General features: G+C 38.0%; 1 protein-coding gene across 3 annotated transcripts in view; it reads right to left on the minus strand.

Annotated features, from left to right (window-relative positions):
* ANOS1 (anosmin 1) overlaps nucleotides 1-16,849 on the minus strand; it is a 203,393-nt gene that overhangs the window by 16,291 nt on the left and 170,253 nt on the right. Inside the window, exon 9 of one of the 3 annotated variants that reach the window (XM_055267192.2) lies at nucleotides 8,683-8,826. The exons of 1 other annotated variant lie outside the window; for it this stretch is intronic. In XM_055267192.2, the coding sequence (XP_055123167.1) occupies nucleotides 8,683-8,826 (144 nt within the window). Of the gene's footprint in view, nucleotides 1-8,682; nucleotides 8,830-16,849 lie in introns of all 3 variants that reach the window. One more of the 3 variants, XM_055267191.2, reaches the window with a different exon arrangement.

Genomic DNA, 16,849 nt, shown 5'->3' on the forward strand with positions numbered 1-16,849 from the left:
TGGGTGACAGAGCAAGACCCTGTCTCTATGACAAAAAAAAAAAAAAAAAAAAGAAAGGAAAGAAAGAAAGAAAGAAAGAGAGAGAGAGAGAGAGAGAAAGGAAAGGAAAGGAAAGGCAGAAAGCTTAAAACAATTGTTTATTCTATTATTACACAGTAAAAATGAACTAATATCAACGGAATAATAAAATTACTAACAAAATTAGCTAAGTGAAATTGTTTTAAAATAATGTTTGTTCTACAAATGCAATGTTGAAAATATTTATTTTCTCCCAGAGCATTCACTATTATAACCCAACTACTATGTGTATTAAGTAAAGAAAGCTAATATTTGACGTTTAATTCATTTATCTATGAAACTACATGCTACATCCTAATAACTGAAACTGTCTCTGAAAAATTTTGAGTGAAATGAATAGATTTGGGCTTTTAGGTCCCTAACTCCAAGTCCAAAAGCAATATTTTGCCCACCATCACTTTTAGGAAATGTGACGTAAGAACCCATTTCTGTTTATGATTGAGTTTTGATTAATGAACAAGATTCTTTTCTTCCCTTATTTGCCAAAAGCATTAAGTCTTTTTAGGTTTTCAACTCAGTGTGTCCACAATTGGAAATAAATTATGATTCAAAAATATTCAGCTACTTGTCAAGGAGTTTGAAACCACTTTAGATGGGTCTAGTGAGTTTCATACAGAGGAGATAATTTCTCATTTTACAAAGTCAAAAAAATCCAGAAAATCCAGCCAAAGTGTCCTTTCCCATGACAGAAACTGTGCTGATAGTCACATTCCGTACAGGGCTCCTATGCTAGTAATACTGAGTCCATTTCAAAGGCCTCCTTTCCTACATGTGTGATAATTATGAATAAGAACATGTTTTATGAATGTCTGGGGAAACTTTGGTTTGGGATTCTGTAGATCATGTGGTGAGTACATAAAAGGTTTCTGTAAGGAGGAAAAATGTGGAATAAGTTTGAAACACATACTTTCCTCTTCATTATTCTTTGGACTTCCCAAAGCTTTCTACCACTCCCTTCTATCATGTGTTCAACATCATGAGCTCTGCTACAATTTATATGTTCATTTGGCTTTCAGATTTAAAATAACAAGGGAAGTGGGAACAGATAAAATTTAAGAAAAAGGACTTTTTGGAAAAATACGAAACTCTAATTAGAGCATGAGCTGTTCTCAGCTCCTAATAGTAAGTGGGTGTGTGATCCAATGGAAATTAACTAACATTTGCAGATCCCCTGACAGTATAGTCAGTGGATTGACCATAGCTCCAGTCAAACCCACAATACTATCACAGAGCTACCTCCTGAGCTACCAGTATGTATTTCTGACTGCCTACGACATTTTCTGGCAATCATGCAGTTATCTCAAATTCGACACACCAAAACCAAATTCTCCATATCATGGAGACATATCCCAGGAAACATATCATAATTCTACTGCTCACAATCTTTGTTAGTCGAAGTACTGTTAGTCATTCAAGCTAGAAGGTAAACCCTCCATTTAGATTCATTTCTCTTTTTCTCCTCAGCCAGGTCTTAATATCCAAGTGGCCATACATCCTGGCTTTCCTGGGAGAGTTACAGTCTATGTCTGTTGGTGGGGAATAATGTTTACAAATGCCACCTTTTATTCTCAAATAAATCCCAGTTCAGACGATAAATTATGTGGTCACTTGTGTAATACTCTTCCATAACTCACCAACCTTCTTCCTCCTACTGCTGTCTTTAATTCATGATCTGATTATTTCTTGTCTTGGCTACTGAAATTAACCGACATGCTCGCTCTGAACTTTTCCAATCCATATTCCTTGCACACTTGCTTTTGCTAACATCTCCAAGTCCTGCTCAGAACTTCCCCTGCTACTTCACATCCCTCTCCTCCATGTAGAACAAAATCCAAGCTTCCTGGCATAACATATAAGCTTCTCCATCACTCGACATTGATCTGTCTCTCCAGCCTCACACAGTCACTTCCTCAACCTCACCAATACTTGACATTCCCGATCTTTCTCCCAGCTGCACCTCTTCATTTCCTGGGCCAGAAGTGTTCATCTTCCCTGGCCAAAAAAAGTAATCCAGCCTTTAAAGTGTACCTTAAACTTTACCTCCTCTGTGAAAATTCCTCTGCACACAACATCAAAATCTCTCTGCTCTCAACTACTTCAGCTGTTTATCCAGACTGCTATGAAGAATAATGTCTTATTATGTGGCAACTGCCTAACTGCCTAAGCCTCAGAACTGCAGGTTCCTTAAAGGTAGGAAATCTCTCTTATCCATTATTGTATTCCCATCACGCGGCACACAGCCTGGCATAAAGTCGGTAATTCGTGTCCATTTGCAAAAGAAGACAAAAAGTGAACGGAAATGCATTCATTGATATCTAAGTTAATTCAAAGGTGGTCTTTTTTTTTTTTTTTTTTTTTTTGACGGAGTCTCACTCTGTCACCCAGGCTGGAGTCAGTGGCGCGGTCTCGGCTCACTGCAACCTCCGCCTCCCGGGTTCAAACGATTCTCCTGCCTCAGCCTCCCAAGTAGCTGGGACTACAGGCGCGCATCACCATGGCCGGCTAATTTTTGTATTTTTAGTAGAGACGGGGTTTCACCATATTGGCCAGACTGGTCTCGAACTCCTAACCTCATGATCTGCCCGCCTCGGCCTCCCAAAGTGCTGGGATTACAGGCATGAGCCACCATGCGTGGCCAATTCAAAGTTTTAAAACTTCACATTTTCAAATGAAAGTTGAACATATCATTTTTGGATGTATTAAAATACTCATCTAAAGACTCTTATTACTGTTTGCAATGTTTACTATATATCTAAAGGATTAACTTAAAAGAACAACCAGACCTTTCTTCCCTTTCTTTTTTTCTATATTTCCTTTGTCACTTTAATTGAAAATGAAAAGATTCTGCCACCAGCTGTCAGACACAAGATTTGTGTAGGAAAATTAAGCTCTATTTGTTTTTATACCCTATTATTTTGGTAAAGGGCTTAGCGTACTAAGTAGAGTCATAAGTATTCTGTCTAGATATTTTTACACAATGTTCTTTTTAGAATCCAAACTCTTGAGAGGATCTTCCTAAACAAGGTAAAAGCAAAATGCCAAATTCCATATTTCTGCCATTCTTTTGAAGGGAATCCATACCAAGTGTTTTCAAGAACTTCCTGTCACTTCAAAGAAAGTTTTAGCGTGAATACGTAGAGAGGGCATGAGTTGAAACGTCAAGGAGCAGACACATGGTCTACAAAAAAATCCACAGAACAAATCCTGACATGTCACTAAAGATGTAGAATGAATCTCTGTCTCTTGAGTAAGCAGTAACACTGTAACCACAATAGTTTTGACTGGAGGCTACAGTGTCAACTGTTGAAGGCCACTGCACAGAACATTCTCTTTTAGAAATATATTTGACATCAGTTATATCTTTGGAATCAAGGTTTTGGCCAGCCACAAAGAGTGTTCTCTGGCCAGCATGGATATGTACTTATTAGATGATGGCTTAATGTTGGTCTGCAGTAGGTAGCATTCCTGGAGGTTAATGGAGCTCAAAGGCTGGAAATGGGTATGAAGAAAACAGTTTGAACACTGACTGCGAGGCATTTCCATTCAGGAAACAAGTCATTACTGACAAATAGAGGCTAGTTTACCCCCATCACAGGAGCTCATCACTCCCAGCTTCTCCTTTGTGGCCCAGGGTCCAAGTCAGTAAACATCAATCAAGTCAGCATCACTTTTGGAACCCAAATTAAGGTCAGTCCTTGCCTTTGGATCTTGTCTCTTTATCATCAAGTCCACAATTTCATGCATCATAAATTGGATAATACTATGGACTCTAATATTGATTAATAAATATTGACACAATTCTCTGCTTATGGTTTCTTTAAAGATTTCAGTATTTGAGAAAACCACTGATATTCTTCACATTTATTTCTAACTTCGAGTTATTCAAAGTAATGCGTGTGTATATATGCGTATATGTGTGTATATGGGTACGTATCTATGCCAACAACCATGTTTCCTATTTGTCATGCACTGAAATCATTATTGTATGGGAATATTGGTCATATTACTGCTTGCTGATACAGTGCAGTGAAGGTGAATCTCTTTTCTTCTGCCAAATTTAATAAGATGCTTAAGTTTTGTAGCACTTGTATTGCAAATTGGACAATTAAATCATGTCTTAAAGCACTGCTCTTTGTTGTTCACAAAGGAGAAAACATTGAGAGTCAGTCCTAAAGCAACACCAAACCTTAAAAGGCTGGGCTCAGAGGCTCTTTATGTCTGTCCTGACATCCTGTCCTCTCTCTGCACTATAAGCAGTGCCGTAAGAATCTTCACACTGAAACACCTAAGGTATCTCCTTTGTGTCAGGCACCGGTCGAACCAATCTGGATGTGTAATCTCATTTATTCCTCATAGCAGACCTAGGAGGTGATCTATAATGTTTCCTCTAGTTCATCATGTTAATAGAACAAAGAAGAAAAATGTGTGATCATTTCACTAGATGAAGAAAGAATATTTGATAAAAACCAGTATCCATTAACAACAAAAAGTTTGCAAGTGGGAAGAGTAGAGGATTGTATTAATCTGACCAGGGATGTCTTCAAAAACCTTACACTTAACCATCATGCCTAATATCATCACTTTTAGTCACCACTGTACTGAAACTCTCAGCCAGTTTTAAGGCAAGGGAAAACTAAAACGTCAAAGATATGGAAAGGAAAATATAAAATTCTCATTATTAACAAACTAGATGATGGTTTTTGTAGAAAAAATGCACACAAATCATCAGAGAAAATGTTATAATTAACAAAGTGCTAAAACAATATTGCTGGATTCACAGTCAATATATGAATATAAAATATATTTGTAATATACCAACAACAAAAATCAGAAAGTAAAATTGAGGGAAAAAGTATGCCATCTATAATAGGATAAAAATAAACACAAATACCTTGGAAAAAATCTTATTAAAAAGTATCATACTTTCTATCCAATATATTATAAAACATTGTTGAGACAAAAATTTTAAACCTGAATACAGTGACATACCACATTTGTAGATTGGAAGACTCAGTATTTTTAAGATGCGAATTCTTCAAAATCATTGACATGTGGATGAATTCAATCACTATAAATATCTCAGGAGGTTTTTGTGGAAATTGAAAAATTAATTCAAATATGTATATAAAAATGCAAAAGGCCAAGAATAGTTGAGACGATTTGATAAAGAAGTAAAAACTAGAGGACTATCATTAGAAATATTTATAAATCTATGGTAGTTAAGACAGTAAGGTATTGTCACAACATTGGAAAAATATGCCAAAGACTCTATAGAAAGCCCAAAAATTAACTTGCACATATATGCATTATTTAGGGCAAATGAGGCACTGTAGAGCTTTGGGGAAAACAGTCATTTAAAAAATATATCATGATGTATCAGAGAAGGAGATCAGAAGAAAAAAAAAAAAAGAACACTGACCCTCTACAACAAAAATCAATTCTGGGTAAAAGAGCTTAAGAATAAAAGGTGATATGATTTGGCTATGTCCCCACCCAAATCTCATCTTGAATTGTAGCTCCCATAATCCCCACATGTCATGGGAGGAACCTGGTGGGAGGTAACTGAATCATGGGGACGAGGTTTTCCCATGTTGTTCTCGTGATGGTGAGTAAGTCTCATGAGATCTGATGGTTTTATAAATTGCAGTTCTCCTGCACATGCTCTTTTGCCTACCGCCACATAAGGTATGCCTTTGCTCCTCCTTCACCTTCCGCCATGATTGTGAGGTCTCCCCAGCCATGTGGAACTGTGTGTCCATTAAACCTCTTTTTCCTTATAAATTACCCAGTCTCAGGTATTTCTTCATAGCAGTATGAAAGTGGACTAATACAAAAGGTGAAACAGTGGACAAGAAGACAAGAAAGGAGAATATCTTTGTGACCTTTGTATGAAAAAGGATTTCCTAACCAGGACATAGAGAATACTAAACCTAAAGGAAACAAAATGATGAACTGCTTATCTCTAAAATTAAGAACCACTAAGGGCTGGGAGCGGTGCGCCTGTAATCCCAGCACTTTGGGAGGCTGAGGCAGGGAGATCACCTGAGGTCAGGAGTTCAAGACCAGCCTGGTCAACATGGTGAAACCCTGTCTCTACTGAAAATACAAAAAATTAGCCGGGCATGGCGGCAGCCACCTTTAATCACAGCTATTCTGGAGGCTAAGACAGGAGAATCGCTTGAACCCAGGATGTGGACCAGCCTGGGCAACAAGAGTGAAACTCCATCAAAAGAAAAAAAAAAACCCACTAAGAAGAAAGTTAAAAATGCAAGAGTGGATCAGAGTGGAAGAAAATACTTACATGAAAACAAATGATGGCTGGACACAGTGGCTCATGCCTATAATCCTAGCACTTTGGGAGGCCAAGGCGGGCAGATCACTTGAGATTAGGAGTTCGTGACCAGCCTGACCAACATGGTGAAACCCTGTCTCTACTAAAAATACAAAAATTAGCTGGGCATGGTGGCACATGCCTATAATCCCAGCTACTCAGGAGGCTGAGGCGGGAGAATCGCTTGAACCTGGGAGGCGGAGGTTGCAGTGAGCTGAGATCGCGCCACTGCACCCCAGACTGGGCGACAGAGCAAGACTGTGTCTCAACAAACTAACAAACACCAAATGACTTGTATATACTATATTAAAAGCACTCTTGCAGGACAGAGTAGCTAAAGAGTTGAAAAAGTCCTTCAAAAAAGAGAAATCCAATTGTTAGTTAACTTACAAAAAGGTGCTCAACTTCTTGGACATCAGAAAAATGCGAATTCAAATAACAATGAGGTATCACTATGAACAAACCAGAAAGGGTAAACTTACAAAGATGGAAAATACCACATGACAGAGAGAACGTGGAGCACCTGGAACCATCATTATGCCCTACTGGTGAGAATGTAAACTGGTACAACCATTTTGGAAAACTATTAATGTTCTCTAAAGCTTGACATACTCTACGGCCTAAGAATCCCGCCTCTATGGAAGAGTATGCGTCAAACAACATGTGCTCATAGGTCATTCACACTGGTACTATTCTTAATAGCTCCACATCTAAATAAGTAAATCTCCATCCACAGCTGAAAGGATACAGAGATTGACGTATACTAAGGACATCCAGGCAGCAATATAAATGAATGAATTGTTTCATGCAACAGAATGCATTGGTTTCTCATAAAATGCTCATGGCAAGAAGCCAAATACAAATAGAAATCGAGTGATTCCATTCTGATAAATTTCAAATACAGGCAAAACAAATATTGAGTTTTAAAAGTCAGGATGGTGGTGGTTACTCTTGTATGCTTGAGATACTTACATTTTCAATAGTAGATGTTTACATTTTCATTTTATTACATTATTTTTAAAATTTTAATATTAATAAAATGTTATTTTTTAAAATATGAATATGTTGATATTTTAATTAATCAATATAATAGATCAAATACTTTTCTTATTTAATATTTATTATAAAATTATTAATTGTAATATAGACATATAATATAATCGTAATACAATAAATGTTGAATAAAGAAACTTTCATTTTAATTAACATTATAGAAATAAAATATGTGAATATTAATAATAATATTATTTTACTTGCAGAATGGATTTCAGCAGCTTGAAAGAAAATCCTGGAATAGGAACCACTCCAACACCAATATCGCTTATGGCACATGGCCCATCAATACCTTGAGTAAAAGTGAATTTCAGAAGAATGAGGAGAATTTTAAAAACCTAACTCTTGAAACAATCTATTCTGCTTATATTTTTAAGAGGCATAAGAATGATAAAGATAAAAGACTGTATGTTGAATAAATTCCAAAAGTACTACCTTGATAATAGAAAAACAAATATTCTAAGACTAAAAAAAATAAACAAAAAGAATTTATGCTAAAGATAAATGTTCAAACAAATGAAATGAATCTATCCTAAGGATAAATGTATTGCACCCTTAATTAGAAAATAGAAATTCTAAAGGAACTGAAATGTTTCATTGTACTGGAATAATGACATGTATTATGATATTAAGATATACCCATACAAAGTAGCATTTATAGAATGTTATGAAAAATGCATGACAATATAGCAGCTCAAATAATGTTACACAGAAATATGTGTGTATGTTTTATAAACACACTCACACACACACACACCCTGAGTGAAAGACAGATGCATAGAAAATTTCTGAAAGGAAACCTACCAAAGTGCTGTTTCAGGAAGTGATATTGAGATAATAGGTGACTTCCCCCGCTACTTTCTAAATTATTTGTATTATGGATCTTTAAAAAATAATAATAAATAATTTATAACAAAAATTACAGCTCAAAATAATGAACATTTTGAGTGTTTTGGATATAACATCAGCCAATCAGCCCTCTGGGAAAGAAATAAAGACAAGCTAATATCCCTGAAATGAAAATATTTAAGCAATTGACTGTTGTAGATTTCAAGATGTTAGATAACCGTCAACTCATTCAGACTTACAGTATTTCAGTGTTTTGTTCAACAACCGTTTGCCTTAGTATCAATACTGTGGCTTGACATTTACTTCTTCAAAACTATATATTACTGTGTTGTTTACAGCAGGTAAGAAATAAGTAAGTAATGTTTATATACCTTCTGTCTTCTTCCAGTAGACTTTAACTTGCAGTTGGCCATCCTGATAGAAGGGAGCTCCGACTTCCAGCGGGTGAGTGGGTCGTCGTCTTTGAAAAGGGAGTTGTGTTTGAATTCCACCTTTTCTAGTTTTCACAAGCTGTTCTTCTATAACAAAGTACAACATTCTAAGTTACTTGTTAAAAGTAATTATAGATTCCTGGGCAAGATGGCCAAATAGGAACAGCTCCAGTATGCAGCTTCCAGCGAGACCAACACAGAAGGTGGGTGATTTCTCTATTTCCAACTGAGGTACCTGGCTCATCTCATTAGGACTGGTTAGACAGTGGGTGTAGCCCATGGAGGGTGAGCAGAAGCAGGGTGGGGCGTCGCCTCACCCAGGAAGCACAAGTGGTTGGAGAACTCCCTCCCCTAGCCAAGGGAAGCCGTGAGTGAGGGACAGTGCTATCCGGCAGACACTATGCTTTTCCCACTGTCTTCGCAACCTGCAGACCAGGAGATTCCCTAGGATGCCTACACCACCAGGGCCCTGAGTTTCAAGTGCAAAACTGGGAGGCCATCTGGGCAGACACAGTGCTGGCCGCAGGAGTTTTTGTTGGTGTTGTTGTTGTTGTTTTAGATGGAGTCTTGCTCTGTCGCCCAACAAAGATCAAAAGAGACAAAGAAGGGGAATATATAATGGTAAAGGGTTCAATGCAACAAGAAGAGCTAAAATAAATATATATGCAACCAATACAGGAGCACCCAGATTCATAAAGCAAGTTCTTAGAGACCTACAAAGACACTTAGACTCCCACACAATAATAGTGGGAGGTTTTAACACCCCATTGTCAATATTAGACAGATCAATGAGACAGAAAATTAACAAGAACATTCAGGACTTGAACTCAGCTCTGGACCAAGTGCACCTAAAAGACATCTACAGAACTCTCCACCACAAATCAACAGAATATACATTCTTCTCAGCACCATATAGCACTTATTCTAAAATTGACCACATAATTGGAAGTAAAATATTCCTCAGCAAATGCAAAAGAATGGAAATCATAGCAAACAGTCTCTCAGACCACAGTGCAATCAAATTATAACTCAGGATTAAGAAAGCCACTCAAAACCATACAACTACATGGAAACTGAACAATATGCTCCTGAATGACTACCGGGTAAATAACGAAATTCAGGCAGAAATAAATAAGTTCTTTGAAACCAATGAGAACAAAGACACAATGTACCAGAATCTCTGGGACACAGCTAAAGCAGTGTTTAGAGGGAAATTTATAGCACTAAATGCCCACAGGAGAAAGCGGGGAAGATCTAAAATCGACACTCTAACATCACAATTAAAAGAACTGGAGAAGCAAGAGCAAACCAATTCAAAAGCCAGCAGAAGACAAGAAATAAGTAAGATCAGAGGAGAACTGAAGGAGATAGAGACATAAAAAGCCCTTCAAAAAATCAATGAATCCAGAAGCTGGTTTTTTGAAAACATTAACAAAATAGATAGACTACTAGCCAGACTAATAAAGAAGAAAAGAGAGAAGAATCAAATACACACAATATTAAATGATAAAGGGGATATCACCACTGATTCCACAGAAGTACAAACTACCATCAGAGAATACTACAAACACCTCTGTGCAAATAAACTAGAAAATCTAGAAGAAATGGATAAATTCCTGGACACATACACCCTCCCAATACTAAACCAGGAAGAAGCTGAATCTCTGAATAATTGCCTACCAACCAAAAAAAGCCCAGGACCAGACAGATTCACAGTCGAATTGTACCAGAGATACAAACAGGAGCTGGTATCATTCCTTCTAAAACTATTCCAAAAAATAGAAAAAGAGGGACTCCTCCCTAACTCATTTTATGAGGCCAGCATCATGCTGATACCAAAACCTGGCAGAGATACAACAAAAAAAGAAAATTTCAGGCCGATATCCCTGATGAACATTGATGTGAAAATCGTCAATAAAATACTGGCAAACCGAATCCAGCAGCACATCAGAAAGTTTATCCATCACGATCAAGTTGGCTTCATCCTTGGGATGCAAGGCTGGTTCAACATACACAATCCATCACATAAACAGAACCAATGACAAAAAACACATGATTATCTCAATAGATGCAGAAAAGGCCTTCAATAAAATTCAGCACCTCTTCATGTCTAAAAACTCTCAATAAACTAGGTATTGATGGAACATATCTCAAAATAATAAGAGCTATTTATGACAAACCCACAGCCAATATCATACTGAATGGGCAAAAGCCAGAAGCATTCCCTTTGAAAACTGGCACAAGACAAGGATGCCCTCTCTCACCACTCCTATTAAACATAGTATTGGAAATTCTGGCCAGGGCAATCAGGCAAGAGAAAGAAATAAAGGTATTCAAATAGGAAAAGAGGAAGTCAAATTGTCTCTGTTTGCAGATGACATGGCTGTATATTTAGAAAACCCTATCGTCTCAGCCCAAAATCTCCTTAAGCTGATAAGCAAATTCAGCAAAGTCTCAGGATACAAAATCAATGTGCAAAAATCACAAGCATTCCTATACACCAATAACAGACAGAGAGCCAAATCATGAGTGAACTCCCATTCACAGTTGCTACAAAGATAATAAAATACCTAGGAATCCAACTTACAAGGGATGTGAAGGACCTCTTCAGGAAGAACTACAAACCACTGCTCAAGGAAATAAGAGAGGACACAAACAAATGGAAAAACATTCCATGCTCATGGATAGGAAGAATTAGTATCGTGAAAATGAACATACTGCCCAAAGTAATTTATAGATTCAATGTTATTCCCATCAAGCTACTATTGACTTTCTTTACAGAATTAGAAAAAACTACTTTAAATTTTATATGGAACCACAAAAGAGTCCATATAGCCAAGACAATCCTAAGCAAAAAGAACAAAGTTGGAGGCATCATGCTACCTGATTTCAAACTACACTACAAGGCTACAGTAACCAACACAGCATGGTACTGGTACCAAAACAGATATATAGACCAATGGAACAGAACAGAGGCCTCAGAAATAACACCACACCTCTACAACCATCTGATCTTTGACAAACCTGACAAAAGCAATGAGGAAAGGATTCCCTATTTAATAAATGGTGCTGGGAAAACTGACTAGCCATATGTAGAAAGCTGAAACTGGATCCCTTCCTTTCACCTTATACAAAAATTAACTCAAGATGGATTAAAGATTTAAATGTTAGACCTAAAACCATAAAAACCCTAGAAGAAAACCTAGGCAATACCATTCAGGACATAGGCATGGGCAAAGACTTCATGACTAAAACACCAAAAGCAATTGCAACAAAAGCCAAAATTGACAAATGGGATCTAATTAAATAAAAGAGCTTCTGCACAGCAAAAGAAACTAGCATCAGAGTGAATAGGCAACTACAGAATGGGAGAAAATTTTTGCAATCTATCCATCTGTCAAAGGGCTAATAATATCCAGAATCTACAGGAAACAAATAAATTTACAAGAAAAAAACAAACACCTCCATCAAAAAGCGGGCAAAAGATATGAACAGACACTTCTCAAAAGAAGACATTTATGCGGCCAACAAACGTATGCAAAAAAGCTCACCATCACTGGTCATTAGAGAAATGCAAATCAAAACCACAATGAGATACCATCTCATGCCAGTTAGAATGGCGATCATTCAAAAGTCAGGAAACAACAGATGCTGGAGAGGATGTGGAGAAACAGGAAGGCTTTTGCACTGTTGGTGGGAGTGTAAATTAGTTCAACCATTGTGGAAGACAGTGTGGCAATTTCTCAAGGATCTAGAACTAGAAATACCATTTGACCCAGCAATCCCATTATTGGAGATGTATACCCAAAGGATTTTAAATCATTCTACTATAAAACACATGCACACATATGTTTATTGCAGCACTATTCACAATAGCAAAGACTTGGTGCCAACCCAAATTCCCATCGATGATAGACTGGATAAAGAAAATGTGGCATATACACCATGGAATACTATGCAGCCATATAAAAGAATGAGTTCATGTCTTTTGCAGGGACATGGATGAAGCTGGAAACCACAAGTCTCAGCAAACTAACGCAGGAACAGAAAACTAAACACCGCATGTTCTCACTCATAAGTGGGAGTTGAACAATGAGAACACATGAGCACAGGGAGGGGAACACAGGGCCTGTTGCGGGTGGGGAGCAAGGGGAGGCATAGGGTTAGGAGAAATACCTAATGTAGATGACGAGTTGGTGGGTGCAGCAAACCACCATGGCACATGTATACCTATGTTAACAAACCTGCATGTTCTGCACATGTATCCCAGAACTTAAAGTATAATAAAAATAATAATAATCATTATTATATAACCTGATATTAGTCCCAGTGTACTTCATTTCATCCTGTTATTTAGTCATATTGTCTGTTTTTTTTTTAAGTAAAAGATGGTGTAACTGCATCTTCTTTCATGTTCAAGTTAATGAACCCCCCCTTCAAAATCCACTGGAATACGAAAAGTATATTACATGTAATCCCCAGTATTTAATTTGCTAAGTAACATATATTCACCAGGCTTGAAAGATGCTCCAATGTAAATAATAAGTATAAATAATATTTCTCATTATAGATTTTTTTATAGTTATGAGGAAAATAAAATAATACTACAATACCGTTTCGTGAAAACAGTAGATAGGTTTTCGTGGAAAACCTATATGTAAGGTGGAAGTATGAGCATTATACATCAATACTTGGTGCAGGGCTCTAAACGGAAATATGGTTCAGCTTTGTCAAATAAATAATAAGGAGCAAATTGCACCTACTCAGTTGGCAATGCCAACTTCAGCTTCAACACTCAGCAACCAATCTGTGTGCCATTCAGATTAGTGACAGACGTCCAAATTCTGACAGACATTAAAGTGAAACTTTAAAATATTCAGCAAATGAAATGAAATGCAAAGGCAACAGTACATCAGGTTGGGCAATGGAATACAAGAACCCATTCAGTAATTAGCTCTTTCTGTCAGCAATTCTGAGCACTTCCCAAGAGCCAGGCATTGAGCTAGGAGTTGCAGAGATAAAGTTTTTGTACCTGAGGGGCTCCCGAAATACCATCAGACAAATCTGCTCTAATGACGGTGCGCTGGCAGTGAGCTTGACCAAAGGCACCTGCCCAGTGGAAGAGCATCAGTCTGACCAGCCACTGTTTCTGTTCTTCGAAAAAGTGGCCACAAGTTTTCTGAGGAATCGAGCCATGGGAATATAACTGCTGCCATGTGACATGGTATTTTGTGAAGAAACCAGGACACTTTAGGAAAGACGAGGCGAGAGTATGTTCACATGTTCATTATTGGTTGCTTTTTAAAAGCATGAACTTTTTTTTTCCCTATTGTCCATTTAAAAGTGTATTCAACACATATTCGTTGCAACACTAGGACACCATAAAACTGAACAAGACAGATTCCAAGCCCTATGTATCCCACATCCAGTGGGAGATAGAGACATGCTACTATAAATCAAAACACCATTAAATATATCTTTGAATCAGGTAGTTCAAGATTTCATTCTTAGCCTAGGTCATTTCTTACTGTGTTGTTGTGTAGAGTCATGATCTGACTCTAGTTTTAGTTTGCTTTTTATTATTCTGTTTTAATTTAGCTGTATCCTTCTCTCTTGTGCCATTCCTAATTCCCCAAATCTGCTGGTTTTCTTTGTATCTATACTTCTGATTGCTTTAGCTCAGAATGGACCAGCACTACTTGTTTTTGTCAACCTTCTTTGCCCATGAAAACTTCTCAGAGGCTCTCCCTGGTGAAGATTTTCCAGAGTAAATCAAAACACACCACTCTTTTGTGTTCCTGTATTTTTTCAGTTTTAAGTAATTTTTTTCTTCTTTAATTTGTTCCTCAAACTCAACCCAGAAGTCCTCTACAAAACAGAGCTCATCCTAATCTTCCTTGGATGGCAACTGCCTAGCTCAGAAACATGCACACGGTAGCTGCCTAATATGTATTGGATGAAATGAAATAAATAAAATTATGAATTGATGGCTGTTTATACCAAATATATTACCAAATACTCATTTGCCTGGGGCTATTTGGGGTGTTTTATTTATGTCAATACAGTAATCCTTTAACATGAGATTCAAACATGTTGCAGGAAGGGCAATAAACCTAATATATTTTTTTTCTTTGGAAACAGGGTTTCACACCATTGCCCAGGTTGGTCTCCAACTTCTGGCTCAAGTGATCCTCCCACCTGAGCCCCCTAAGTAGTTAGGAGTATAGGTACATGTCACTGAACCTCACTTTTGACTCCAGGTGTGTTCCCGGGGGGCTTGGTTGGGGTGGTAAATTTTGACACTAATTTATATTCATAGAGCCGTCCTATGAAATTAAGCAGGGGTCAGTAAACTTTTCCTAAATGGCCAGATAGTAAATATTTTTGGTTCTGTGCATCATATGGTAAATGTTTTTGGTTTTGCAGACCGGTCTCTCTCCCAACTACTCAATTACCGTTGTACCCCCTAAACAGCCGGACATGATATGTAAATTATATGTAAGCAAATGTGACCCTGTGCCAATAAAATCTTATTTACAAAACCAGGAGGGGGCTGGATTTGGTCTGTGGACCATAGTTTGCAGACCCCTGAGAAAGAGGAATTAGCGTATACCGAAGATGAAAAAAGCAGCACCCAAAAATACTAAGTGTATCCAGTTTCACATAATTCAAAGAGTGAAGGTGAAATTTAATCCCAGGGCCATCCCATGCCAAACTTCTGTTTCCATCACCATGTACTGAGTCTTACAGAGTACCCATTTATATGGTTTAATAATTAAGACACCAAAAATTTCCCTAGGCCCCAAATTTCTCCGTCACCCACTCACTGAATTTAGAGGTTGCATACATAGAAATTCTGCCCTTTGATGCAAGACTTTTCTGCTTTCTGAATTCAAATAGCCCTCTGAGAGATAAAAGGGTAAGCTATATTGGTTTTATGCCTATAAACAATGTGTTATCGAAACTCTTCTAATAAAAGCAGTGAGGTTTGCATTCTTGGGCAGGTGGGAGGAAGACAGAAAGATGAGATGGAGAGAACACGCCCAACCTGGGGTAAGACAAGATCAGTCAAGGAAAGCTGTGGACCCCAGAAGATAATCTACATCAACTCAATTTTTCCTGACACTGGCATGCCCAATGAATTGTCTATCCAACGGATCAGATGAAAGGAAAATAAAAACGCACATTTGTTAGATTCGCATTCAGGCTATTTTAGCTTAAAGAGTTCAAATCAACGTGTGGATAACTGAGAATCATTTATTTTATCTTATTTTAATTTTTTTTGAGACGGAGTCTTGCTTTGTCACCCAGGCTCGAGTGCAGTGGCGCAATCTCGGCTCACTGCAAGGTCTGCCTCCCGGGTTCACGCCATTCTCCTGCCTCAGCCTCCAGAGTAGCTGGGACTACAGGCGCTCACCACCATGCCCGGCTAATTTTTTTTTTTTGTATTTTTAGTAGAGACGGGATTTCACCATGTTAGCCAGGATGGTCTCGATCTCCTGACCTTGTGATCCGCCTGCCTCGGCCTCCCAAAGTGCTGGGATTACAGGCATGAGCCACCGCGCCCGGCCGGCTAATTTTTTTTAAGAGACACAGTCTCACTATGTTGCCCAGCCTGGCCTCAAGCAATCCTCCCACCTTGACCTCCCAAATTGCTGGGATTATAGGCATGAGCTACTGTGCCCAGCCAGGCTAAGGTTTTCACAAACCCATTTATGTTTCTAATAATCTGTGATAATATTGAGAACTCACCAGCAGAAAACTAGAACAGATAATAGGTTTAGATAGGCACTATGTTTAGATACTAGGTTTAAGTTCAATGTCAATCTTGTCTTCCTACTTGCTTTACATCCTAGGCAAACTTTTTCTTTCTTTCTTTCTTTCTTTTTTTTTTTAAACAGAGTCTCACTGTGTCACCCAGGCTGTAGTGGAGTGCACTGGCATGATCTGAGCTCACTGCAACCTCTGCCTCCCGGGTTCAAGCCATTCTCGTGTCTCAGCCTCCTGAGTAGCTGGGACTACAGGCGCGCATCACCATGGCCAGCTAATTTTTGTATTTTTAGTAGAGATGGGGTTTTACCATGTTGGCCAGGCTGGTCTTGAACTC

This window comes from Symphalangus syndactylus, chromosome X (assembly GCF_028878055.3).
Source record: "Symphalangus syndactylus isolate Jambi chromosome X, NHGRI_mSymSyn1-v2.1_pri, whole genome shotgun sequence".
NCBI lineage: Eukaryota > Metazoa > Chordata > Mammalia > Primates > Hylobatidae > Symphalangus > Symphalangus syndactylus.